Source organism: Prionailurus viverrinus, chromosome X (assembly GCF_022837055.1).
Source record: "Prionailurus viverrinus isolate Anna chromosome X, UM_Priviv_1.0, whole genome shotgun sequence".
Taxonomy (NCBI): domain Eukaryota; kingdom Metazoa; phylum Chordata; class Mammalia; order Carnivora; family Felidae; genus Prionailurus; species Prionailurus viverrinus.
The window spans coordinates 13,070,345-13,097,605 of record NC_062579.1 but is presented as its reverse complement, the minus strand read 5'-3'; the positions used below and the strand labels follow the sequence as shown (position 1 = coordinate 13,097,605).

The 27,261-nt window shown below is 37.4% G+C and overlaps 1 protein-coding gene and 1 non-coding gene across 5 annotated transcripts in view; both read left to right on the top strand.

Annotated features, from left to right (window-relative positions):
- RPS6KA3 (ribosomal protein S6 kinase A3) overlaps positions 1–27,261 on the top strand; it is a 127,219-nt gene that overhangs the window by 50,517 nt on the left and 49,441 nt on the right. For 3 of the 4 annotated variants that reach the window (XM_047843695.1, XM_047843693.1, XM_047843692.1), the window contains 2 exons: positions 16,054–16,170; positions 22,020–22,101. In XM_047843695.1, the coding sequence (XP_047699651.1) occupies positions 16,054–16,170; positions 22,020–22,101 (199 nt within the window). Of the gene's footprint in view, positions 1–5,677; positions 5,758–16,053; positions 16,171–22,019; positions 22,102–27,261 lie in introns of those variants that run through there. The other variant, XM_047843694.1, reaches the window with a different exon arrangement.
- Positions 23,723–23,802, top strand: TRNAQ-UUG (transfer RNA glutamine (anticodon UUG)). The gene has a single exon. It is a non-coding gene; the product is annotated as a tRNA-Gln (tRNA).

Genomic DNA, 27,261 nt, shown 5'->3' with positions numbered 1-27,261 from the left:
AGAGAGTAACTCTTCTGTACTTAAGTGGAAAACCTTAGATATTAAACCTTTCAGGGTTTGAAAAATTTGTCCATACAAAAAATTGTATCCAAATAAATCATTTTATTTTTATTTTTTATTTTTATCTTTTTTGTTTTGTTTTTAAAGAACTCATTTTAGAAAATATGTTCATTTTAAGTTGCTGTCGTAGGGGTTGATTTTTCCCCAGCATGGTTCAGCTGTCGTGGAGTTATGAAAATGGTTGATGATTGGGTTTGGCCAGGGTTGGTGTTTTTCCAGACGAATATAATGTATGGTGTAGAAAAGCATTCAGAAACTCTGCTATGGACCCTCTACTGAGCTATCTTTCTTCTGGGTCTTATCACAAGTTTTAGTGCCTCCTGGTTTGTGTCCTAAGTCAGCCACTGGCCGTACGTAATACGTGCTCCTTCCCCAGATAGACTTGCCTGGTTATGCTCCCACCAACATCACAGCCCTTCCCACTTTCAAGAAAGTGTGAACTTGGGCAGCAGCTTCCTTAACTTCTCTTTATGCCTCAGTTATTTCATCTCTAATATGGATAATAGTACTTATCTCAGTGTGGTAAGAATTAACAAATAATTTCATGTAACCACAGTGCTTAGAATACAGTATCTTAAATGATATTGTTAGAAATATATTTGAAAGAAAAATTTATTAATAAATGAGAATTCAAATAAAGGATCTAAGGATTCAGTGAAAGAAGCTAGAAAAATAACTACAAAGTGAACTTACAGAAAGTCAGAGGAAGGAACTAAATACAGATTCCAAAATCAGTGAAGGAGAAAACAGGAGGTTGAGATAAAAGGCAGATATACAACATTCAGAAAGCAAAACACAGTATAATCATAGATAGGAAAGAGTTTCTAACATTGTAACAACAGAAATATTTATAGGTGAAGTGATATAATGTCTGGGATTTGCTTCAAAATAATTAATTATGGGAGTAGGGTGAAGTGAGTGTATGCAGCTAGATTGGCGGTGAGTTGGTCATTGTTACAGCTGAGTGCTGGGGACATGAGCGTTTCTTATGCTATTCTGTCTAGTTTTGGATATGCTTGAAATTTTCCATAAGTTTAATTTTGAAAACAGAATACTAAGTGTAACTATATACTAATACAAAAGTCTTGCTGAAATATGTGCTTTTCTAGGAAAATCTAGGTGGTATCATTTACAAAGGTATAGAAAACTTAATATACCAATAGCAAGGGAGAAATTTAAGCTATTAAACTCTGTGCCTCCCAACTACGGTGCCTATGATTTCCTGGAGAAATCTTTGAAAATTTTAAGAAATAGATCATTTAAATTGTGGTTTTTAAATTGTCCCAAAGCATAGGAAAAATTTGCATTGCCTTCTAGTTTATTTTGTAAAGTTAACAAGGCCCTAAAAATGAAAATTAACACACAAAAGGAAATTGTGCCAATTTAACTTATGAGTGTAGATGCAAAAATCCTTTTAAAAATTTACAAATCATGGGCTCCTGTATGGCTCAGTCAGTTAAGCATCTGACTTTGGCTCGGGTCATGATCTCATGGTTTGTGAGTTCAAGCCCCACATCAGGCTTGCTGCTATCAGCACACAGCCTGCTTTGGATCCTCTGTCCCCCTCACTCTCTGCTCCTCTCTCTCTCTCAAAAATAAATAAAACATCAAAAATAAAATAAATTTTAAATCAAATACATATATTAAAATAATGGATTTTTCCCAGAAATACAGACTGTAGGACATTTGTTGATCTGCATTATCAAATCTTTAGGTCAAAGGAGATACACTAAGTGATTATATTAATAGATAAGAAGACATTTTATAAAATAGACTATTCATGCCTGTTTTAGTAAAGAGAAAGTCTGACCTTAACATAATAAAACACTGTCTAAAACCAAATATTGACATCGTATCTGAATGATTTAGGGAGTATATTCCCAAGTCAGGATGAAGTAGTGTTTATTAGTGCTTGCTTTACAGTCCATAGACTGAGAAATTGGGGTCTTGTTCTGTGATGGGAAGCCATTGAAGAATTTGAGGCAGGGGCATGACCCAGTCTGATTTCTGTTTTAAGATTATTCTGGCTGTGGGACGCCTGAGTGGCTCAGTCAGTTAAGTGGTGGCTCTTGATTTCAGCCCAGGTCATGATCTCGCAGTTCGTGAGTTCAAGCCCCACATCAGGCTTTGCACTGACAGTGTGGAGCCTACTTGGGATTCTCTATCTCTCTGCCCTACCCACCCCCCTCAATAAATAAATAAATAAATAAATAAATAAATAAATAAATTTTAAAAGATTATTCTGGCTGTATACTAAGCCTCAGTATACAGAGTATACTGTAGCAGAGTTGACAGAGAACATATGGCCTACAAAGTCAAAAACCATTTACCGTCCATCCCTTTATAGAAAAAAGGGATACATGCATATAGTAGGATTCAAGTGTATGCGTGTGTGTATACAGAAAAAAAACTGGAAAGAAAAGCACCAAATAAAATTGTGGTTTTTTTCTTTTGTTTTTCTCCTTCTTGTTCATTATTTAAGTTTTCTGTAATGGACATGCATACTTTTTATAATAAAATTTACTTTTTTAAATAATAAGGAAAACATTAAAACCAGTAAGATAAAAGGATAAAGAAAAACTAGCCGAAATTTTAATAACAAATTTAAGTAAAGTTAAAAGAGGCAGGATAAACATAAACAATAATATCTAGTTTCATGCACACAACCGCACAAGTAGTGTCCATTTCAGATTTCAGCATATGCTTCTTACTCAGGCAGGCTTTATTTGAATTCCTACTATATGCTCTTTGCTATGGAGATACAAAAGTAAGTATGGTGCCTGTTCTGAAGAACAATCTGGCGGGGGGCAGTGGCATGGACTTAAACAGTAATCAGTGCCCTAAGCAGTGTACCAAAGGGCCTAAGAGCTTTCATTTTTGGTTAGGAAATAGCTAACACCCAAATAAAGCAGTTGCTCTGTGATGAGTCGTAATATAATTATAAGGGATTCTAATCACCTGAACTAGTCTTGTAACTTTATTTGTGGTACCTTGTGATGTAGAGAAGTTTTTGAATATTATAATCAAATCTGTATCAATATTTTCCTCTATGGCTTCTCCATTTCCCAAATAACCAACTGTCCTAATATCTCCCTCCCTCAGATGTAAAGTGTCAAGTTTATTCTTTTACTCTTTTTCTCGCCCTGTTTATCTTTTACATAGCAGTACCACACTGTTTTAATTAAGGTATTATTTCAACTCAGGAAAACTTATTTTAGGTTTCGGTATTTGAAATACTGCTTCATTTTCTTAGTGGTGATATTAAAAAGCACAGCACACAGCAAAATGTGACTGTTAACCTGAGCATCAGTAGTCATTAAAGCCAATTCAGACTAATCCTTTAAATTCCAAAAAGGTTATTTGGTTGTTCCTTAAGTATTACTTGAATAAAGTTGATGACTGCTGTATAGAGACACTCCTATTTTGTTTTGTACGTCTTAATCAGTTGTGCATTAACCATGCTGTTTGTTTGCTGCTCCTTGGCAGTCTTAAGAGACACCTCATGTTTAGACTGCAGTTTTATGTTAGGTGGTTGTCCTAACCTTGCTGCCCTTTTGTAGCATTGTTATGAGACTTAAATAATTCCTTCTGGAGATGGGCAGGTTCATGTTCTGATGGAAAATCAATCTTAAGTGCTTTCCTTAAGATTGGTGAAAAATTCAGGCATGCATTTTTAATCAAGAGGACAGCACAATCTCCTAGCAGAATTCAGAATTTTATCTTGGACGTTTATCTGGGTCCCAGTTGATTCTAAAGATTTTTCTGGTTTTGTTTTTTTGTTTTTTGGTTTGATTTTTGGGGGGGGGGGGGGTTTAGAGAGCGCATGCGAGCAAGAGAGAGAGGCAGAGGGAGACAGAGAGAATCCCAAGTAGGCTCCATGCTCAGCATGGAGCCCAGCACGGGGCTTGATCCCACAACCCTGGGATCATGACCTGAGCTGAAATCAAGAGTCGGATACTCAACCGACTGAGCCACCCAGGCACCCCTCCCAGTTGATTCTAATGTATTATATAGGATAATTTTTTAAATTGAGCAATTTTTTTATTCTTTAACTTCGATTATGTCATTTGTAAAATATTGCCATAAAAATTAAATTTAGCAGCAACATTTATAGAACATAGCTGCAAAATTGTGATCTGACAGGAAGAGCCATATGGCACCTGTAAGCACCCAATGGACACTCTAATGTTTGCTCAGTAAAGGAGTACTGAACTGAACTCCCATTATAGATATATCATCAAGTATGTGCCTGCCTTGACCATGGTTCCTTCATCCAGAAAACTAGCTGGTCATTTTTGGGGTTTTCTAGAGACTCTTTGGGTTTTGAAAATGCAGCTATTTTATTCAGTTCATCTAGGTCGTGATGTTTTTGTTGGTTCCACATAGGTTAATGTACATCAGGTAGAGCATTTTCCCACAGCTCTCGATGTTTCTGCCCTTGAGTTTTGTTTAAATGCCACTATGTCAGTGATCATATTCTGACTCTTGGAATACTTACAAAATATTTTCCAAAATAAAAATACCTTAGAAAAACTTCTGGAGACTATTAGAGGATGAAATGGAGTAAAGTATTGTCTGGTAACTTGACCTCTCCTTTTCCAGTTTGGCTCATTCAGTAAGTGTTCTTTTTGCTCACTAATAACCCAGGGATTAGACTTTTTTTTTTTTTAATTTTTTTTTAACGTTTTATTTATTTTTGAGACAGAGAGAGACAGAGCATGAACGGGGGAGGGGCAGAGAGAGAGGGAGACACAGAATCGGAAGCAGGCTCCAGGCTCTGAGCCATCAGCCCAGAGCCCGACGCGGGGCTTGAACTCACGGACCGCGAGATCGTGACCTGGCTGAAGTCGGACGCTTAACCGACTGCGCCACCCAGGCGCCCCAAGACTTTTTTTTTTTAATTTAGATTTTATCAACTAGGATTTTTAGCCATGGACCTAAAAGGCTTTAACCTGGCTGATAATTGATGTCTATAACCAATGTGAATTTAAATGTAATTTACTTTCATTTAAAACTGAAAAAATTTGTCCTTATATCACAATCAAAAAGTTGCTTGCAATCAACAAGTGGTCATTTTCTTCCCATAGTTATGAAGCAATTCCTCACTGACAGAGAACACCCATGACTTGTCTATATATAACCTTAAAATAGTCTTGAGACTACCCTTTGGAGTGTGTGTGTAAACATTACAAAGGATAAAATTTCACATGTGCATCAATGACTTTTATGACTTTAATAGTGCTGACTAGTTTCATTTGCTTTTGAAGAGTCATGTAGTTAAGAAATACTAGAATTTCTCAGGATTTTGAAATGAAATAATGTTCATCTCACTGATTGTGAAAATTGTCTAGATTGCTGGGAACCAGGAGTTAAGAACATTTCAACAGGATTTTGCTATCAGCAAATCTGTTTTGGTTTCCTGTTCTGGCCTCCCTACCTATCAGCTACATTAGTGCCCTCGCCATTACGTTTCTCCTTTCTTTTACCACAGGAAAATTGTCAGGCCTCTTTTTCTAGCATTTCAGGACCCGCCTGACAGGAAATTTTCTAATTGCCGGAACAGCTGGTAGGAGAAAACTTTGCAGGGGCTTGGCCTTCCCTTTCTAACCTAAGTTTTACGGTCAGAAATTCTTGTATCACCATCATGGTTTCGTAGCCATGTTTAAATTTTTGTCTTTTCGTGTTCGCTCTATACAGGTAAGCTTTGCTCAACTTCTTTAAAGACTAAAATGTTTTAGTTGGAGCTAAGTATAGTTATACTAATTAAACAGTAATTTCATTTTATATGTTCTTTTAAGAAGCTCTTCAAAATTCAAAACCAGTTTTTGTAGGCTGTTGGCCAAAAGTAAGCCAGTCATGTGTATTATACATTTCAACTCTGTATATTTTGTAAACTTATTTTTGCATTAGCTTTTACTGGTAGAGTAATATTTACTTTGCTAGTGATGGTAATTTTATATGGTATAATTTTTTATGATGATGGTAACTTTCAGTATTAAACTAGACATGAAAAAAATTGTGAACTTACTAATAGGAGATTACTATAATGTAAGCAATATTTTAATGGGTAGGAGAATGTTTTATTTTAAAGAATCAAGACCTTAAATTCAGACTTTTGTTGAAATTGGTTCTTTTAAAATTTTGAAGTTTTTTATCAACTATATTTAAGTGACTTTGAGTAATTTTATCTGACTTAGAGTAGGCAGAGTTTTCAAAGCATTACTTTGTTGAAATGTGCTTAACAAATGATAATTTGCATTTTATGTCATCTAAAATTCTGCCAAATTAACTTGATATTTTGCCATGAGAATTGTGCTATCCTGCTGCTCTTTAAAGAGAATTAAATTTGTTGATTGGGATTCCCGATTAGGAGAAAATTGTGCTCTCTGCGGCAGTGATTAGGAGAGTTAGTCTGGAAAACAGCAATGCTGTTTTCTCAAACAAATATAAGAAGCTGGCTTGGAATACTCTCTTAGAAACTGTGGTTAACTGAAAAATGCTGAGCATATTTATAATCCATTAGAAAAAAGGTAAATTGGATTTGGTCAAATTGTAATCTGGAATATATTAAAATATGGCTTTCACCATGGCTTCAATAACCAGCCTAATTATGTCACAGCCAAATAGTTTTTATGTATCTTGATCATCTAAAAATTAGCATACATTTTTTAAATTAAAAAATACGGTACATTATAGAACCTTGTATCTATATAGAGATTAATGCTTTGATTTTGAGTTACATTTAAGAGGCAAATAAAGTATACATTTTTCATTTGTAAGGTCTTCTTTATGTTAGGCCAAAAACTGGTTACTATTCATGGTTAGGAAAGATTTATTCATTAGTTTTTACCAAGAAACATTTAAATAGTTTACTTCAAGTTTCAACCATATTTTCTGACATTCAAAACAATTTAGAAAATACAAATGCCTTAAGAACACACTTCCTGACTCACGGGAGGGCAGGAAAAAGGAAATTATGTATACAAGTCAGGGCATAATGCCAAATGTTGAATCATTCTTTAAAATCAATTAATATCACCCAGTTTGTTTACCTAATGGCAGTATGTTACAATATTAGGTTTTCTATAACTCAAATAACATCACTTTCTGTTCCTTTTCTTTAATCCTTTTACATTTTAAGAACAAACTTGTATCTTTTCCCTCTCAACTTAAAAAGGAAACGCCAAGTTAATTTTTTTCCCCATTAAAGGGTGAACTTTAAGGGTCATTTAGGAAGGAACCTATGGACCTCTTGGTAGTCCTGGGAAACAAACAGGGTGGCTTTCTGTGTGATTGGAGAAACACCATAAGATCTACCTGTCCATAAATTTTCTTCTGCCATTTTTCTGTGATGTCTAAAATGACATTCTTTGCAGAATTCCTAAAGTTATATATTTTTTAGCTGAACTGGCCTTGCTTTTTCTATCAGGGGTCATATCTCAACAAGTATTTATCCAATAATAAATCTTGGAATCCCTAGGTCAATTCCTAGAGGGAAGATACTATTCTTGTTAAATTTTTTTTATTACATTTTATTTATTTTTGAGAGAGTGAGACAAAGTGAGAGTGGGGGAGGGGCAGAGAGAGAGGGAGACACAGAATCGGAAGCAGACTCCAGGCTCTGAGCTGTCAGCACAGAGCCTGACCCAGGGCTGGAACCCACGAACTGTGAGATTATGACCTGAGCCGAAGTCAGCCGCTCAACTGACTGAGCCACCCAGGCGCCCCTATAGGCACATTTTCTTGATCAAATTACTGTCTTTCTTTGCTACACAAAGAGTGAATTTTTGTTAACCAAAGTCTGTCACACCTGAGAAACTGTTTCTGTTTATTTCACTATTGGATGTGGGTATTAATCACAGTATAAATAGAACAGTGAATTTGTTAATTTCCTGATGTATCATAGTTTCAGTCATCAGTGATGATATTAAAACTTCTTTTAATTTTTTTTAATGTTTATTTCTGAGACAGAGGGAGACAGAGCATGAGTGGGGGAGGGGCAGAGAGAGAGGAAGACACAGAATCGGAAGCAGGCTCCAGGCTCTGAGCTGTCAGCACAGAGCCCGACATGGGGCTCAAACTCACGGACTGCGAGATGACCTGAGCCAAAGTCAGATGCCTAACCGACTGAGCCACCCAGGCGCCCCACTATTCTTCATCTTAGTATCTGTAACACCTAGCACACTACCTGGCTTATGATCTGAGTTGCCTTCTTAGAGAGTCTGTCATAGATCAGAAACATTTCCATTTGAACCAATCAGAAAGAAGCAGAAGCAACAGAGCCTCCGGAATTTTAGTTCCCTCTGACCTATTTTCTTCTCTTTTGCATTCTCTTATGCAAACACTGGTTCCCATGTGTGCTCCCACACTGACCTCTGCACTGGCTTGTCTGTTGCCTGAAATGCTCTTTCCCCAAATGGTTGACTCCATCACATCCTTTTGGTCTTTACTAACATAGCACCTTTTCAATAAAACCTACACGGATGATTTTATTTAAAATTGGAAGCTGTCCTTTTCATCTCTGCACTTCTGATCCCTCTTACCCAACTTAATATCTTTTGTCTATGATATTTATCATGTTCTAACATGAATATACCTATTATTATTGTTTGGTTTCTCCCCAAAACACCAGAGATTTTGGTCTGTTTCATTTATTGTATATCTCGGAGACCTAGAAGAGTGCTTGGCATGTATTAGGTACTCAGGAAAGAAATGTTTAAATGGACAAACGAGTTCCCATACATAGCTTGAAGGTATTGAACACCTAGACTGGGGGTGGCAAATATCCGAAAGTGATAGTATAGACAAATGATACAGGATTGTGGTATAGAACAGCTGCCAGCCTCACAGTTTTGCCTACAACTAGAACTTTACTTACAAAATAAACATAGACTTTGTAAAAAGAAAAATACAGAATTTACTATAACTTTTGAAAATACACAAAGTAAGTTTTTTTGTGATGATGAATGGGCAGAAAATACACTTGTACTAGAAAATGTATAAATATGTGAACCTCACAGAGTAATAATGGATATAAGTTAAATATGTGCTCTACTTCATTGGCAACATTCTTATTTCATAAAATTATAGTTGCTTTCTGTGTACTTACAGGCAAAAACACAATTTTATAAACTGTCAAACTGTAGTTCTATGTTGTCATGTGACAGATTTATTTCAGTAACAGGTGATTTATTGACAAGATATGTTTTTCACATGCAAATGTCAGTCCTGACTTCACAAATTTGATATTCCTCTCTGCATCCATCTCATTGGATTCTAGGTATGAGCTAGAAGAGCACATGTTTGCTTTTTTACCTGTTGTCCAAGATTGCCCAAACATTATTAATATTACGTCCTAGGTGAACCTCAAATTCATTTCTAAAATACTCATGGTCCCATAACTTGGAAACACGGGTGACATTAAGCACAGGCTAGACATTGAGATACCAACCAAGGATGTTTTACCTCTTATACTACTATGACTACATATACATAAAAGTAGATAGAAAATAGCTTGCTAATGTAACTAGTAAAAATTTAAACATGGAAGGAACAAAAACATGTCTTGAAGATAAAACAGTGACAGATTTTCAGAACTTGGGCCATAGGCCTTGATCTTTTGTCTGCACACCCAAGAACACTTTTTTGTACTTCCCTAGCACCAATTTAGAAAAGACTTTTGAAATTCTAGTTTATATCCTCAAAGAGGTTTGGAATGATTGCATCCATTTTGGGGGAAGAGGGTAGGGAGTGGAGGAAGTTGCTATTTTTTAAAAATTTTTTAACTTTTTATTTATTTTTGAGAGAGAGAGCGAGTGGGGGAGGGGCAGAGAGAGAGGGAAACAGAATCGGAAGCAGGCTCCAGGCTCTGAGCTGGCAGCACAGAATGCGCGCAGGGCTCCAACTCACAAACCGCGAGATCATGACCTGAGCTGAAGTCGGATGCTTAACGCACTGAGCCACGTAGGCGCCCAATGTTGCTATTTTTTTTTTTTAAGAAACATTGAGAAAAGGAGCACTTGCAAATTTATTTTAAAACAAGATTTGCTGGGGGCACCCGAGTGGCTCAGTTGGTTGAGCCTCAGACTCTTGGTTTGGGCTCGTCATGAACCCAGGGTTGTGGGATCAAGCCCCATGTGGTGCTCTGCACTGAGTGCAGACCCTACCTAAGATTCTCTCTCTCTCTCTCTCTCTCTCTCCCCCTCTCCCTCTCCCTGTCCCCCACTCATGCTCCCTCTCTCTTTAAAAACAAAATAAAATAAAATAAGATTTGCCAGAATAAGAAATTCAGTATGAGGGTGGGAAAATAAAATCAAGGAAGTGTCTCAGAAAATAGGAGAGAAAAGATAAGTGGCATACAGGATTCAATCCCAGACATACAATACCCAACTAAATAGAGGAGTTGAGAAAAGACAAACCCTGAAAAATGGATGGAAGGAAATTATCAAAGAAATGTTAGATTTCCCCCAGAGGCAAAGAATTCAGGTCTTTAGATTATAAAGTCTCACTAACCATCTAACATTCGGAAGGAAAGAAGACCCATATTTATCTCACTAATGAGGAATTTCAGAAGCACAAGGACAGAGAAAATTCTTAAAGCTTCTGGAAAGAGGGGCGCCTGGGTGGCTCACTCAGTTAAGCATCTGACTTTGGCTCAGGTCATGATCTCGCTGTTCGTGAGTTTGAGCCCCACATCGGGCTCTGTGCTGACAGCTAAGAGCCTGGAACCTGCTTGGATTCTGTGTCTCCTTCTCTCTCTGCCCCTCCCCTGCTTGTGCTCTGTCTCTCTCTTTCAAAAATAAATAAATGTAAAAACGAAATTAAAAAAAAAAGCTTCTGGAAAGAAAACCAGTTCACCTTCCCAAAAATGTGTATCCGGCTAACATCACCCATTTCAGTAGCAGTCCTGGCTGTTAGAGGGCATTGGATCATTGGTGTCAATGTTCTGAGGCCAGATTGTTTTTATTCTAGAATTTGGTACAAAGCCAAATTATACAAATGTGAAGACAAAATAAAGATATCTTCAGATGTGCAAGCTTCAGAAAGTTTTTTTTCTACATCACCTTTCTTAGGAGGTTACAAGGGAGTAATCTAAGAAAGAGAAAGACATGGGAAACTGAGAATAGTGGATTCGACCAGAAAAGCACTGAAGAGATATCCGGAGGTAATAGCTGCGCAGCAAGGCCTAGAGAACAACCATTCCTGATGGGAGAGTAAGAGAGTGCTCTCAGAAGAATGGGAAGTGTGGTAAAGGGTTAAGGAGAAATTAAGACTAATGGTCAGATTAACCTTTCCCTCCCCCCAGAATGATGGGGTGGGGGTGGGGGCTGCTGCTGTTACAAACGGAAAAAAAAACATGCAAAAAATTCATGGTCCCAATAGAACTCAAAGTAAAATGTATCATGAATTTAAGCATTTGATGAAATGGTGGTTTTTTAAGTCCCCTCAGATTGTTTTGGAAGTCACTGTTACAGGCCCATATAAAAGGAAATTTAAATGTACTTTCTAGCCTACATTTAAACAATATATTGTCATGAAAATATATGTGGATGCTGGCTTATAAGCCTTCTGCTTTTAAAATCAGACTGTGGAGACAACGTGAAGGATTTGGCTGTGGTTATAGCAGAGAATGTTAATTTTCTTAATATTAATAAAAATGTAAAAATACGATCAGCAGCAGATTGGGGAAGCTTGAGAGAAAAAAATGTACAGGCACTAATTAGCCTCCTTTTACAAAGTGAGGAGTTAGGATTCTATCCAAAACTAAGAGAAAACATAAGTTTGGGGCACCTGGGTGGCTCAGTCCAACTCTTGATTTTGGCTCAGGTCATGATCTCAGGGTTTGTGAGATGGAGCCCCTGTGTCGGGCTCTGCACTGACAGCTTGGAGACTGCATGGGATTCTTTCTCTCCTTCTCTCTCTCTCTGCCCCTCCCCTGCTCAGGCACTCTCTCTCAAAATAAATAAATAAACATTAAAAAAATAAAAGTTTATGTAGAAGTAATATAATTATCAAACAGTGGAGAGAAAGATGATAAAAGGATATAAGTGAATCATCTAATTTTTAAATCAGCAGGCATTGTCTTGGGGCACCTGGGTGGCTCAGTCGGTTAAGTGTCTGACTTTGGCTCAGGTTCGTGGTTTGAGCCCCATGTCAGGCTCTGTATTGACAGCTTGGAGCCTGGAGCCTGTTTCAGATTCTGTGTTTCCCTCTTTCTCTGTCCCTCTCCCACTCGCGCTCTGTCTCTCTCTGTCTCAAAAATAAGTAAACATTAAATTTTTTTTTAAATCAGCAGGCATTGTCTTAAAGTTAATCAACCAAGGAATTATCAAAGTAAGTGCAGAAAGAACTAACTTTTGTTTAAAGGCCTAGGTATGAGGGTGAAAGGAGACTTGCTTTTCATCATAAGGTATTCTGTCACTATTTGATTTGTCATTTGTGTGCACATATTACTTTAATTTTAAAAACACGTTTAAGGAACAGGAAATAACCCAGGTTGATGAAAGGTTACATGTAAGGCAATGTTGGGAGAAAATACCAGAAAACTAAGTTGCAGCCGTATTGTAGAGGGCCTCAAATTCCAAGGTGAAGCAGTGCATTTAATTTGGGAAAACTGAGAAGAGTGTTTGAGCCATCTGGTCATATGACTGAAGCTGTCTCCTTTTAGAAAACGAATTTGTCAGGAGGATAAATTGGACTGGCAGTGGCACAAAGGAGCATTCTGAGTAACCAAGCTAGTTTCAATTTTCCACAGGAAAGGTAATGAAGGATTGTACCTGAGTGGTGCTGTTGGAAATGGAAGAACGAACAAAAGAAAGAAAGAAAGAAAGAAAGAAAGAAAGAAAGAAAGAAAGAAAGAGGGAAAGAGGGAAAGAAAGAAAAAAAAAGGAAAGAAAAAGAAAAGAAAGGATATTTCCATTACCATCTTTGATACATGGTAGATATTTTAGTGTATGTTGAATGAAAGGATCAAAGGGAGATTCCATGGTTTTTGGTAACTTGTTTGACAAGAGAGGAAAGGAAGGGTAGTCATCAAAGATGAAATCTTTCTTAAATAGTTACTGCTGTTTATTTTGATATCCATGACCTGATTGTAGCTCTCACTATGAAAGTAAGGCTTGATTCTATATGCCTGCTACAAAATGCAAAACATTTTAACTAAGTGATGCCTTCCCTGTGTTGCATCATTGTGACACACAACTATAGTATTTGTTATGAAATAAAAGATGAAACAATATTGCAACCTAAAATTAAATCCCACTTACCCAAGAAAGAAAACTGGTAAGACATATAGAACCTTATAGAGTATAGTTCTTCACAGCCTCGTGATTTAAGGGCAAAAATGGCTGTTAGATTCCCATTGGGCTCTTGAACGGATGATTTTTTCCATAGGAGGCTAACTGGCACATTGCTGGAATCCAACCCATGAACTTGGCCTCTTAAGTCTGTAATCCACTAGTCTTTAAAATGTGATGTGACAGCACTTTGGGTTACAGAAAAGGAGAACTTGTTTATAGTTTCATTCCATGCATAAGGTATATAATTTAGCAATACAAAAGTATATATAATTTATAAGCCAATAAGTGTACAAATATTGGGTATATGCTAATTTAATTTAAAAAAATTATTTTTTGTTGGTAAGGATATGCTACCAAAGGTTCTGAGACATTTCTCTAATCACTTTAGCTAACTGACCCAAGAGATACAGACCAGTTACAAAGATCAAGGGAATAAGTCTGTATGTTCCTGCCATTGATCTTGGATGGGGAACCACCAGAAGCCTATGACATTCTCAGTGTGGAATAATGCTAAAAGCCTTGTTTTGGAAGTCACTAGAAGTCAGAACCTGGAATTGAGCCATAAGTCTACCAGTTACTGGCTTATGTTCTTTTACTTAATCTCTTTAAACTTCAGACTATATTCAAACCATTTGACCTTTAAAAGGTCTGTCAAATTTCTAGTGGGGAATGGGGGAGTCTGTAGAGAATTCAGAGATGTTTTTGCTTGCTCTGAGGTATACTCCACCCTGTTATTATCAACTCTAACATTGATATGTAGTTAGAGATTTGTCATGAAGCATAAGATAAAAATGTGAAAAAGTACCTAACCCAGAGTTGGTACATGGTAAGTGCTTAATAAATATTTGCTGGATTTTAATCCAAATCTTACTTAATTCCACATATGCACTGTTCTTTGAAAGTTTTCTTAAAAGAATTTAGTAATTTGCTTCCTGCCTTTGCTAATATAGCTACAAATAGCTATTGTTCTTGAGCCCTTGTACACCAGTGTCATTTGCAGAGAAGGGGTGCCCAGGAATGGGGCAGAGTCTCAGAGTCAGGTAATGCTTGATCCTACCCTAATACCTACTGCACAAGATGTTTGTGAGAAGTACAGGGGGTAGTGCGTGTGAAATTACAAAATAAAGGACTAAACCATATTAGGAGATTGTTTTATTGTTGCCAAAGTTCTGAGAGAGTCCAACATGATTAAGCTGCCTCACTGTAGCACAGCCTACAAACTTGTGTCTTACAGAGTAAAATGCTGGGCCTGGATGTATTTTTTGACCTGTTATAGGAGCTTTTCTTCCTTTTACTATTCATTTTCAAAACCTGCCACATTAGGATATCTAATATTCTTCAGAAATCTTTGAATTCCATATATAGCCAACATTCTGTCTCAGTGTTAATTGAGTTCAAACATTTATGTAAAACAAGAATAATAAAAATAATGAATTATTTGTGTACAGCACATTTAGATTCTACTAATAATACTTAAGCACTAAGAAAAATAACATCATAGGCCAAAAAAAAGAAGTAAAAACAGTCTTTGACAGTCTGAGTTCTGTCTTATTGTAGTTTTTGGCTGTAACATATAGTACATGTCTTGATTAAATAAGGTATACTTAATCTGCTAATCCCAGAGTGAATAAGTAACTGAAATTCTGTGTATACTTGGATGTATTTTCAACCTTTCTCTCCTTTCTGATACTTTCGCTCAGATACACTGAAGCATCCACTGTCTTTAAAAATCTTCTTAACCCCGGGGCACCTGGGTGGCTCGGTTGAGCATCTGACTTTGGCTCAAGTCATGATCTCACAGCTCGTGAGTTCGGGCCCCGTGTCAGGCTCTGTGCTGACAGCTCAGAGCCTGGAGCCCGCTTCAGATTCTGTGTCTCCCTCTCTCTCTGACCCTAACCCACTTGCATTCTGTCTCTGTCTCTCTCAAAAATAAATAAACATTAAAAAAATTAAAAATCTTCTTAATCCCAAGACCTTCCACTGTTCATTATGCTAAATAGTACTTTTTTTTTTCCTATGTCTAATCCTCTGTCCAAATGGTAAATCTTTTTGGGTTTTGTGTTTTAGAGCTATTCCTTTCTCCACTGTCAGATCTCAAGTAGTCCTAGAAACAGAACGTATCTTAACATATTTCCAACAGAATAAACTTCAGCATACTGATTCAAATGGCCCTACTGAGGATAGAAATCTCTATGTTTGCCTTGGAATATTTTTCAACTCATCTCCCAAAAAGTGTGTGTGTGTGTGTGTGTGTGTGTGTGTGTGTGTGTGTGTGTGTGTAACATTGGTTCTACCAAATACAAGCACATGTCAAAGCACAGCAGATTACTCCAATCTGTTTTCAGACTTCTTTACACCCTCTGCACTCACCCCATGAAACTATTTGTTCTAATTATCTCCAGTAGGAAGAATGAAGAGTTGGAAATACTCAGTGCTAATGTCAAGTAGAAGTTAAATTGGTCTATGTAGTGGGCTGCTATTATTCTCTCTTACATTTAAGTTGAAAGTACGTTGTGGGTAGAGCATGTGATTCTTGATCTCAGGGTCATGAGTTCAAGCTCCATGTTGGGCATAAAGCTTCTTTAAAAAAATAATAATTTGAGGATTTCTAATATGATATGTTAAATTTATATTTCTTAACTTTTAGCTGGAGAAAGTATCTCTGACTCTGTTTTCTTTATATTTGCATCAACAGGAAGAAGGCAGTATCAAAGAAATTGCAATCACACATCATGTAAAGGAAGGACATGAAAAGGCAGATCCTTCCCAATTTGAACTTTTAAAAGTATTGGGACAGGGATCATTTGGAAAGGTAAGTCATGAGTGTGTGTTTTAAAAAAGTTTTTTGGGGGGAATTCATGTGTATTTAGTACAGATGGGGAATGGAACTATTTTATGAAATACTGATCTCCCTACAAGCAGTGTTTCTATGTTCTTACATTTCTCACTATCAGTAAGTGTTGGAAAGTGAATAAAGTCATTGAAAATTACACTGGAAATGTTTGTAAATTGGCAGTATTCACTTCATATTCATTTTATCTTCAAGAACATGTGACCTCTCTAAGGGGCGCCTGGGTGGCTCAGTCGATTGCGCAGCCAACTTTGGTTCAGGTCATGATCTCATGGCTCATGAGTTGGAGCCCCACATCTGTGCTCACAGCTCAGAGCCTGGAGCCTGCTTCAGATTCTGTCTCCTCTCTTTCTGCCCCTCCCCTTCTCGTGCACTGTCACTCTCTCTCTTTCTCTCTCTCTCTCTCTCTCTCTCAAATGTAAATAAACATAAAAATTTTTTTTTAAAAAGAACATGTGACCTCTCTTAATTGCACTTTGCAAATGATTAAAAATCAAAAAATATTCCCTTTGTACACTTTATGATACTCTTTTTGAGTCCTCATGTAGAATTGGAAGGTGCTCTTGCAGATACATTATCACAATATGTCTCAGTTTTCCCTCCAGACTATCCCTAATACCCGTAGAAAGTAGGTGAATACTTCTAAGGAATTAGGGTGGGGATTGCCAATATGAGTCATGAAATTTTGGGGACTTACATCTTGTCTTTAAAATGAATATTGGGGCACCTGGGTGGCTCAGTCAGTTAAAGCCGCTGACTTGGGCTCAGATCATGATCTCACGGTTCGTGAGTTTGAGCCTACTGCATGTGCTCGCTCTCTCTCTCTCTCTCTCTCTCTCTCTCAAAAATAAATGAATATTTTTTTTAATTTTAAATATAAAAATAAAATAAATTTAAAATGAATACAAAGGTTGCATTGTATTCAGTGATGTCCAGGTTTGTCTTTACTATCAAAAAATGTTTCCCAAACCCACCAACTAAAATTGTTCCGCAAAATGCAATATCTTCATTCTTCTGCTAATCCGTTTCTCAGTGATAGGAAAATTCTGAGATTGCATTCAACTTGCACATTTCAGTGCTTCCTTACCACCTCCCTGTGAGGAGACATTTGAAGATAATGTGCTTTGCAAACTTCAAAACAACACTTGAGCTTCCTTGTGTATTTTAGAGGGACTCTTTAGCAATTCTTGGTTAATATAGGTAATTTATTACAGCTGTTAACCTCTTTCAACCCCCCCCCCCAAAGTGATGCTTTTAATTCACATATAGGTTAAGTAGGCAGCATAACATAATGGTTGCAAGTTTGGGCCCTATAGGTCAGTCAGACTTGGATCCGATTTTTTTTTCCTTCTGCTTAACTTGCTTCATGTTCTTGAGCAAGTTATTTAACCTCTTAGAGCCTCATTTTCCTCCCAGTCAGTCATTAAGTATTGAAATTCCTCAAGGTTCCATTCTAGGCTTCCTTCTCCTCACTCTACACTCCCTACTAATTATTTTCTCTATACCCACTATCTTAATTATAACCCATATACAGCTGTCTTAACAGATTTCTATCTCCAATCTAGATCATGCCTCTAAGCTCTGAACTCTGGACAGCTGCATATTTTTTTCTCTTAACGTGTCTCCAAGGCAGTTTAAACTCAACATGTCTAAGACCAAACTCATGATTTTCCCCTGCCCCCCCAAACCTGCCCTGTTTCATTTTTCTCTGCAGCTATGAATGGTATCCAGTTAAGCCAAAAACTAGGGAGTCATTTTTGACATATCCTTCTACTGCCTACCCTTTCCTCTTGCCACCCCCCCACCAATCTAATCTGTCAGTAAGTCCTATTGATTTAGTAATGATTTCTCAAATCTTGTCTATCCTGTCCTTCTCCACTGCCACTCCTCAAGTCTATGGAACCACCATTTCTCCCTGGCCTATTGAAGGAGGCTCTTAACTGGGGCTTCCCAAATTTATTCTTTTCTCAAACCACTATTTACATAACAGCCAACAAGAGCTAATCTTATACTTTAGTAGCCTCCCTTTGTCTTTAGGATAAAGACATATTCTTAAGATATCTGAGGAGCCCCTTTTTGTGCTGCCTAGCTACCTCAGCAGCATCACTTTATGTATTTTTCACTACCTGTGTTCTGGCCATGCTGTCCACCTTTTTCAGTCCTTATGCACCAGGCTCCATCCCACTAGAAAGCCTTTGCACATGCACTTCCCTCTGCACGCAACACTCCGCTCCACTCCCACCCCCTCCTCATCTTGTTAACTCCGCTCATGCTTATGATCTCAAAGAGGTCTTCTCTGCCATTCTGACTAGGTCATATTCCTCTATTTTACCCTGTCAGAACATCTTATACCTCATCTTCACAGCACTCACCACAATTGCAGCTTTTCATTTGTGTAGTTGTTTATTGGCTGTCTCTTATATATTCATTCCATGAGTGCAGGGGACATGCTTTGTAACATGTCTCAGCATTGAGCTGGCAACACAGTACCTATCATATAATTCTGGAAAGAAGCAATGAGTAAATAATAGTCCTGACCTCATAGGTTAGTCGTGAGAATTAAATAATATAAGGCCATGCACGTAATATCTGCTGTGGAGTTGTATTATCCTGCAATGCATTACAGATAAACCCAAATAGATGGGTTCCTTTCTATACATTAGATTTTCAAGGAATAGAGTATTTAAGTTGCCAGAAGTTAGCATGCATCTCCCTTTATTTCTTTAAAAGTAATTTAAATACCTTACTATAAATAGCAAACATTAAAAATACAGCGTCTCCTTTCTTACTCATCCTAAAAAGTCAGCGTAAGCCAAGGAAACAGGAATGACCTGTCAGAGCTTAGAATAGCTTCATGGGGGAGTTCGAAAGGTCACAAATGCTCTGGTGGGGGAAGATCCGATGGCATCTGGGACCGCTGCTGGTCCTGCTACATTGACTGGTAACCTGCCAGAGGGAACATTAATAGCGCCCTAAGCAGGAGCACAGAACTGGGTGGCTGGCCTGGTTCTCGTTCCAATACATCCACTGTGACACTAGTCAAATTATTTAACCTCGCTAAGCCCTAGCTTGGGCAGTTATAAATAGGCATTGCTCAGTCCTCCTGCCTCCCAAAATTATCATGATGATGTATTACAAATGTTTGTGAAGGTCCTTTGCAAACTAACATGTGCTGAAAGTATTAAGGTAATCTTTTTTTTTTAATGATTTTATTTTTGAGAGAAAGAGAGCATAGGGGAGAGGCAGAGAGAGAGGGACATAGATAATCTGAAGTGGGCTCTGCTCTGACAGCAGAGAACGTGATGTGGTTCTTAAACTCATGAACCATGAGATCATGACCTGAGCTGAAGTCGGATGCCTATCCAACTGAGCCACCCAGGCAGCCGATGTGGTAAAGTACTTTCAAAGAAGGGTGAAGAAAGCTTGCAATCCACAGGGAGAATTTTTCTTGTACAGTGGCACAAAGAAGCTTGGTTAGGGAATCTTAAGAATAAATATTAGAAAAATCCTAATTATCTCCACCTAATTAAAATTTATTTCTGTTCAAAAATACTAATAATCGTTGCTTACCTTTAACATTTGAATGTCATTCCATCTTAGGAACCTGATTAAGAATGTTTTTTTTTTCCCTAGTTTGGCTCCTTGCTAACTGGCTACAAGGAGCTAAAGAGTGGAGCATCACAGAGGGGGATAGGATGGGGGGTTTGGTTTGGAGAGAGGAACCTCCAATGCATCAGGGTTTCTGTGCAAGTTGTGGTGCTCTTTACTAGGCTTGAGGTCATTGCCAATCACCTTTAGCACAATTTCTCAAAGTGAGGAACTCTGCCTTGCCCTAGAATCAGTTGAATGTAATATTTTTTTTTAATTTTGTGCTAATAACCTGGCATGCTAGTGCATATAATTGAGAGCTGACCTTAAAGTTAATTGTTGATTATAATTGCTTCTCTTCCCATCTGTGGCAGCTCAATAACACTGCTAGGTAGAAAAAAGAGTTGGAATTCAGGTCCATTTAGCAAGTATGTGTAAAGATTTCATGAAAAAGATCATCAATCACTATGTGGTACACCTGAAATTAATATTACCCTGTATGTTAACTAACTGGAATTTTTTAATGTTTATTTAATTTTTTTGAGAGAGAGAGAGCACGAGAGAGCTCACGACTGGGGGAGAGGCAGAGAGAGAGAGAGAGACAGAGAATCTGAAGCAGGCTCTGCACTAACAGCTCAAAGCCTGACATGGGGCTTGAACCCACGAACCATGAAATCATGACATGAGCCAGTGTCAGGTACTCAAGTGACTGAGCCACTCAGGTGCCCATTTTATTTAAATGGAATTTAAATAAAAACTTTTTAAAAAAAAGATCACAAGCCTAATGATCAAAATGAATAGAAGAGATTTATAGGTAGTCTTGTATTAGCCATGTTATAGCACAACCATGAATTATTTACAGCAGACTTTATTCATTTTGCATAAATTTCACACTGTATTTTGAAAGCAGCTAAAAATATTTGGTAAGTCAAGAAGCTCAGTAACATACCTAGGAACTGTGTTTTGCATATTTAGATATATGTGATAATTTGATTTTTGAAAGGTGGGGTTCTGGCTTAAGTCACATTAAATATTTGTGAATACAAGAAACAAATATAGAGAACAAACTGAGGGTGGACGGTGGGGTGGGAAGAGGGAAAATGGGTGATAAGCATTGAGGAGGGCACTTGTTAGGATGAGCACTGGGTGTTGTATGTAAGCCAATTTGACAATAAATTATATTTTTAAAAAAGAATTTAAGGGGCGCCTGGGTGGCGCAGTGGGTTAAGCGTCCGACTTCAGCCAGGTCACGATCTCACGGTCCGTGAGTTCGAGCCCCGCGTCAGGCTCTGGGCTGATGGCTCGGAGCCTGGAGCCTGTTTCCGATTCTGTCTCCCTCTCTCTCTGCCCCTCCCCCGTTCATGCTCTGTCTCTCTCTGTCCCAAAAATAAATAAACGTTGAAAAAAAAAATTTTTTTTAAAAAGAATTTAAAACTAGAATATTAAATAAATAACAGTCAACGGGGCGCATGGGTGGCTCAGTCGGTTAAGTGCCGACTTTGGCTCAGGTCATGATCTCACATTTCATGAGTTCGAGCACGGCATCAGGCTCTGTGCTGACAGCTCAGAGCCTGGAGCCTCTTCAGATTCTGTGTCTCCCGCTCTCTCTCTGCTCCTCCCCTGCTCACACTCTGTCTCTCTCTCTATCTCAAAAATAAATAAAGATAAATAATCAAAATTTAAAAAAATATTTGTGAATAGCCTTCTTCAATGTAACTGTTTTAAGTTGTTCTGCCCAGCAATGAGAAATTTATGTGTAGTTTTCATACATAGAAAAGACCAATCATCAATGAATAATTGTATCAACAGAAAATTGTGGTCAAGGGGAACAACTGTGTGACAATTTTTATGGAATCAGAAGAATTTTTGTTTTGTTAAAAGCAGAGCAATGACCACCTGTGTTATACTTCAAACAAGTTAGACTTTTATCTAATTATGACATAGCTTAAAAATTTTTATTTGTGTCTTATATGTGACATGCTTTTCGAGAATTGGCAAACAACAAAAAGAAAGAAAACAATGTATTCACTTATGTTGACACCTCAAGTTATAGCCAGCTGTTACAACTCATTGTACTTATAATTGATACATAAGGAAAATCGGCCTCTACAGTGTATTAGAATCTTTCTAATAATAAACTGTATTATAGAAAGGGTCTCATTTTTAACAGTGGTGTCGTTTGTGATACTTTGTCAAACTTTCTTTCTCTCATTTAAATACAGGTTTTCTTAGTCAAAAAAATCTCAGGCTCTGATGCTAGACAGCTTTATGCCATGAAAGTATTGAAGAAGGCCACCTTGAAAGGTAAGTGCTGCGACTATTTATAACGTTTGTGTAGTGTAAACAGACTGAAAGGTCTCAGTAGATCTCCAGTGACTCCTAGGCCAGTTATTTACATTCTGAATCTGTTCCTATTACTGTCTTTAAATTTAGACTTTCTTTTAGTGAATTTTTCCTACTGGGCTAGGAATCATATGGCTAGTGAGAATGGGAGTTGCCATATTATAAAAGTATCGTAAATTCATCTTGGGCTTATGCAAGTAGAAGTTGAGAAGATTCAAACTGGGTTTGATTCATCTTCAAATTAATGTCATTATTTTAATGTTTTGAAAACTTACTGATTTACTGGATGCAAAATACCGTTTATTTTAAGGACTTTATCATCTTGGTCTCCAAGTAAATTTTTATACTAAGCCTCAGATTTTGAACAATCTAATGTAGGATTTGACTCTTACAGGTAAATAGTCATTTAAAGGAAATTACACAAAGTTTTTAAAATATTTACATCTTTTATGTAGTAGTATTGGTTATTTTACCACATAACCTCCAGTTGTTTTTGTATTGATTCCCAACATCATTTTTTTCTTCTTCAATTTACATGTAATTTTAAAGATTTTAGAATATTCTGAAAGGAATATCTGTGATGCTCATTTATTATTTCTGATGTTATTCTTCCCAGCTAGTCACCCACTCTGGATATCATTATTCTAAGAAATTCCACATTTTTCTATAAATATCCTTTGCTTCCTTTCTCTTGCTCCCTTCCTGAATGTATTTTCTTTCCTATCCAGTCTCTACTCCTGGAACACTACATAGTTGATTCTTGCTAGGACCAGGAAATTAAATTTTATCCTCAGTGCCCTCCTTTATATCAGTACTTCTATAACTTTATGCTTAGGAATTCCATGCTATAAAACTGCATAGGTGGAGGGGCGCCTGGGTGGCTCAGTTGGTTAAGTGTCCGGCTCTTGATTTCAACTGAGGTCATGATCTCACAGTTTGTGAGATCAAGCCCTGTGTTGGGCTCCACGCTGTCAGCATGGGATTCTCTCTCTGCCCCTTTCCCACTCATTCATTCCCCCCCCTTTCTCAAAATTAATTTTTTAAAAACTCCATAGGTGGAACTTACATAAGAGAGTTCATTCACAAAAGCAACAAAAGTAGGTTTCATATGTTTAACAGGATCTGTGTTGTGCATAACATACATAAACTATGAAACTGAAAAATCTAAAAGATATCAGGAAGGAAAATAAATGCCCAATTCCTTTTACAGAAGGCCAACTGTTGTTAAGAATCCCAGTATTGGGGCGCCTGGGTGGCGCAGTCGGTTAAGCATCCGACTTCAGCCAGGTCACGATCTCGCGGTCCGTGAGTTCGAGCCCCGCGTCAGGCTCTGGGCTGATGGCTCAGAGCCTGGAGCCTGTTTCCGATTCTGTGTCTCCCTCTCTCTCTGCCCCTCCCCCGTTCATGCTCTGTCTCTCTCTGTCCCAAAAATAAATTAAAAAAAAAAATTAAAAAAAAATTTGTTAAAAAAAAATAAAAAAAAGAATCCCAGTATTCATCTAGCCATCCATCCAATTAGCTCCATATCCTCAAGATTCCAATTGAATTTTCTTTTAAATATTTAAAATTTCATTTGAGGGGCGCCTGGGTGGCTCAGTCGGTTAAGCGTCTGACTTTGGCTCATGATCTCATGGTCCGTGGGTTCGAGCCCCACGTCAGGCTCTGTGCTGACAGCTCAGAGCCTGGAGCCTGCTTTGGATTCTGTGTCTCCCTCTCTCTCTGACCCTCCCCCGTTCATGCTTTGTCTCTCTCTATCTCAAAAATAAATAAACATTTAAAAAAATTTTTTAAATTTCATTTGAAACAAAGCATACACCTCAAAAAATATTTGAAAAAAGAAGAATAGGAAAGGAATAAGCTCTCTCAGGTTTAAAGCTTATTTAAAACAGTAATAATTCAGGGCGCCTGGGTGGCGCAGTCGGTTAAGCGTCCGACTTCAGCCAGGTCACGATCTCGCGGTCTGTGAGTTCGAGCCCCGCGTCAGGCTCTGGGCTGATGGCTCAGATCCTGGAGCCTGTTTCCGATTCTGTGTCTCCCTCTCTCTCTGCCCCTCCCCCATTCATGCTCTGTCTCTCTCTGTCCCAAAAATAAATAAAAAACGTTGAAAAAAAAAAACAGTAATAATTCACTATGTTATTGGGGGGAATAATATAGGCATACAAATCAGAATAAAACATCACAAAAGTATTATATATTTAAAAAAGGGAAAAAAATAAAAAATTAAAAAAGGAAAGTGGCATATTTTACGCCCTCAGTAAACACTGATTGAATGTGAATTGGAATGAAAAAAAGTATTACATATTAAATTTTAATGTATTTATAAAAATGTCGAGTACTTGCTGTGCCGTATGACAAACCAGGTATACAGAACATTGAGAAATAATGATTTCATAAGTTTTGTTCGAAATATTCCTGGGCAACCTGGAAAAAAATTAGTCTTCTCTTAAACTCTATGTCATAAAAAATATAGCAATCTAAACAATCTAAGTGGATTTTACAAATTAACACATCTAAGAAACTTGTGAAGAGATATTGAGCAAATTACAAATCTCAAATAAATTGACACTTCAAAAATTTTAGCTTTTCATAAAATGAAAAGTAGTATAAATAGGAAATCATGAAATCATTCACTTCAAATATTACAAAATAATAATATGAAGAATCAATAAAGGACCCCTACAGCCAAATCTAGGACAATTTGAACATTGCAAAAATCCATGATAGTGATAGTATAAAATCCATGAATTGATCCATATATTAAGTAATATGGAGAAAGGGAAGGCTCTTCCTTATAGTAGAATTCCAACTAATAAATGTAAAAGGAACAATTAATAGGAGTTCCTAAAAGGTAACATTACAACCTCTACCTAAAGGATTTCAGGATAAGTTTTATGCAGGGGGATAAAATAATCTTTGGAAAAATGTTCATTTTGCTAATAAAGAAATACATGTAAAAAATTGGATATTGGGGTCCCCGGGTGGCTCAGTCGGTTAAGTGTCTTCAGGTCGTGATCTCACGGTGTGTAGGTTTGGGCTCCCCAGTCGGTCTCAGTGCTGACAGCTCAGAGCCTGGAGCCTGCTTTGGATTCTGTGCCTTCCTCTCTCTCTGCCCCTCTCCCATTCACCCTCTGTTTCTCTCTTTCTTTCAAAAATGAATAAATGTTAAAAAAAAATTTTTTAATGAGTTATTTCATATGATGGCAACATAAATTGGAAAGTGGTTTTGCAGTAAATACAAAGAGCCATTATTGCTGCTAAATTAACCTCAGGAAATAATCTCAAAGAAAGAATTCATGTACTTGACAGTTCTCACAGCAACATTAATTTATAATGTTGATAATTTAGAAATCACACAAACATTGAAAAATGGAGGAATATTTTAATATAGCATATAATTTAATAGAATATTATTTAAAGGAAATATTTCAAATATAATCCCCAAAATGAACTTAATGAAAATATGAAAGTAAACAATTGTAACAAATTTGGCTACCACAAGTATGTAAAATTATATGGATATGAGCTATAGAAGAAACCATAGAAAAGTGAAAATATCTGACATATTGGAATTGTAAACTGTCAGATAATTTTTAATGTATTCTTAAACTCAATTTTTATTTTTATCAAAGTAATTTATATATAGAATCTTATAAAATAGCAGAGCTTTACCAACCCCTCCCATCCAGTTGTTGACCCTCAGAGACAGTGACTTTCGTCTATCTACTCAACTGCTTCTTCTGCCATTTACCTCCACATTCAGTATTCTTTATTGCAATTCTTTGATTGTTTTCATTTGGTGATATTATAATTTATTGACTTTGTAACATGGAAGATTAGGATTTAGTTCTTTCATGCTATCACCCACACACAATTCCCCATTTCATGTCTTCCCAGTAATGTTTTCATTATTGCAGGTTTATAAAAACTTCTTGGAGTACCTGCATGGTTCAGTCAATTAAGTATATGACTCTTGGTTTCTGCTTTGGTCTTGATCTCATGGTTTGTGAGTTTGAACACCACGTCAGGCTTTGCATTGACTGCGTGGAGCCTGCTTGGGATCTTCCCTCTCCCTCTCTTTCTGTCCCTCCGCCCCCCCTCAAAAATAAACAACTAAATTTACATAAATACATACATACATACGTACATATGTACGTACATACTGTTCCTCACTGAGCCAAATAGTATAGTGGAGTCACTTTTCCTTCACATCTTTGCTGTATTAGATCTCATTTTCTAAATTCTGTTTCTACCTTTTTCTCAGTTTACTTTCCATTCTGGGTGCAACATATCTTCTAGTAGCTACCTCAGAAAGGGTGAATGGATTCTAATTTTTCTGTGACCTTGAATGTCTTAAAATGTCTTTATTCTGCCCCTCGCTTAATTTATAATTTGGCTGAGTGTAAAATTCTAGGTGAGAAGTAATTTTCCCTCTGATATTTGAAGGCATTGTTTCCATTGTCTTCCAGTTCCCTGTGTTGCAGTTATGAAGTTTATTGCAATTCTGACTTCAGTCCTTTGTGCATAAGCAGCTTTTCCTCTTTGGAAGTCTTTAGAATCACTCTATACTTTATCCCTGGTGTTCTGGAACTTGTACAGTGGTATTTCTTTAGTGTGGACTTTTAATTTTTAATTTTTTTTTTCAACGTTTATTTATTTGTGGGACAGAGAGAGACAGAGCATGAACGGGGGAGGGGCAGAGAGAGAGGGAGACACAGAATCGGAAACAGGCTCCAGGCTCTGAGCCATCAGCCCAGAGCCGGACGCGGGGCTCGAACTCACGGACCGCGAGATCGTGACCTGGCTGAAGTCGGACGCTTAACCGACTGCGCCACCCAGGCGCCCCTAGTGTGGACTTTTAAAATTCATCATACCAGGTATGGGGTGGCCTCTTCCATTCTAAAAACTCATTTCTTCAGTTTTGGCAGAGTGTTTTGTCATTACTTCCCCATTTTGTGACAGCTTCTCTTCAAATATGTTGGACCTCCTGGATCATTTCTTAATTTTGTTTTTCCCTCCTGTTTTCCAGTTTTGTCCTTTCCCCCTATATCCTAGGAAATATTATCAACTGTCTCTCAACCTTTCTATTGACCTTTTTGTTTCTACCATCATTTTTGTTTGTTT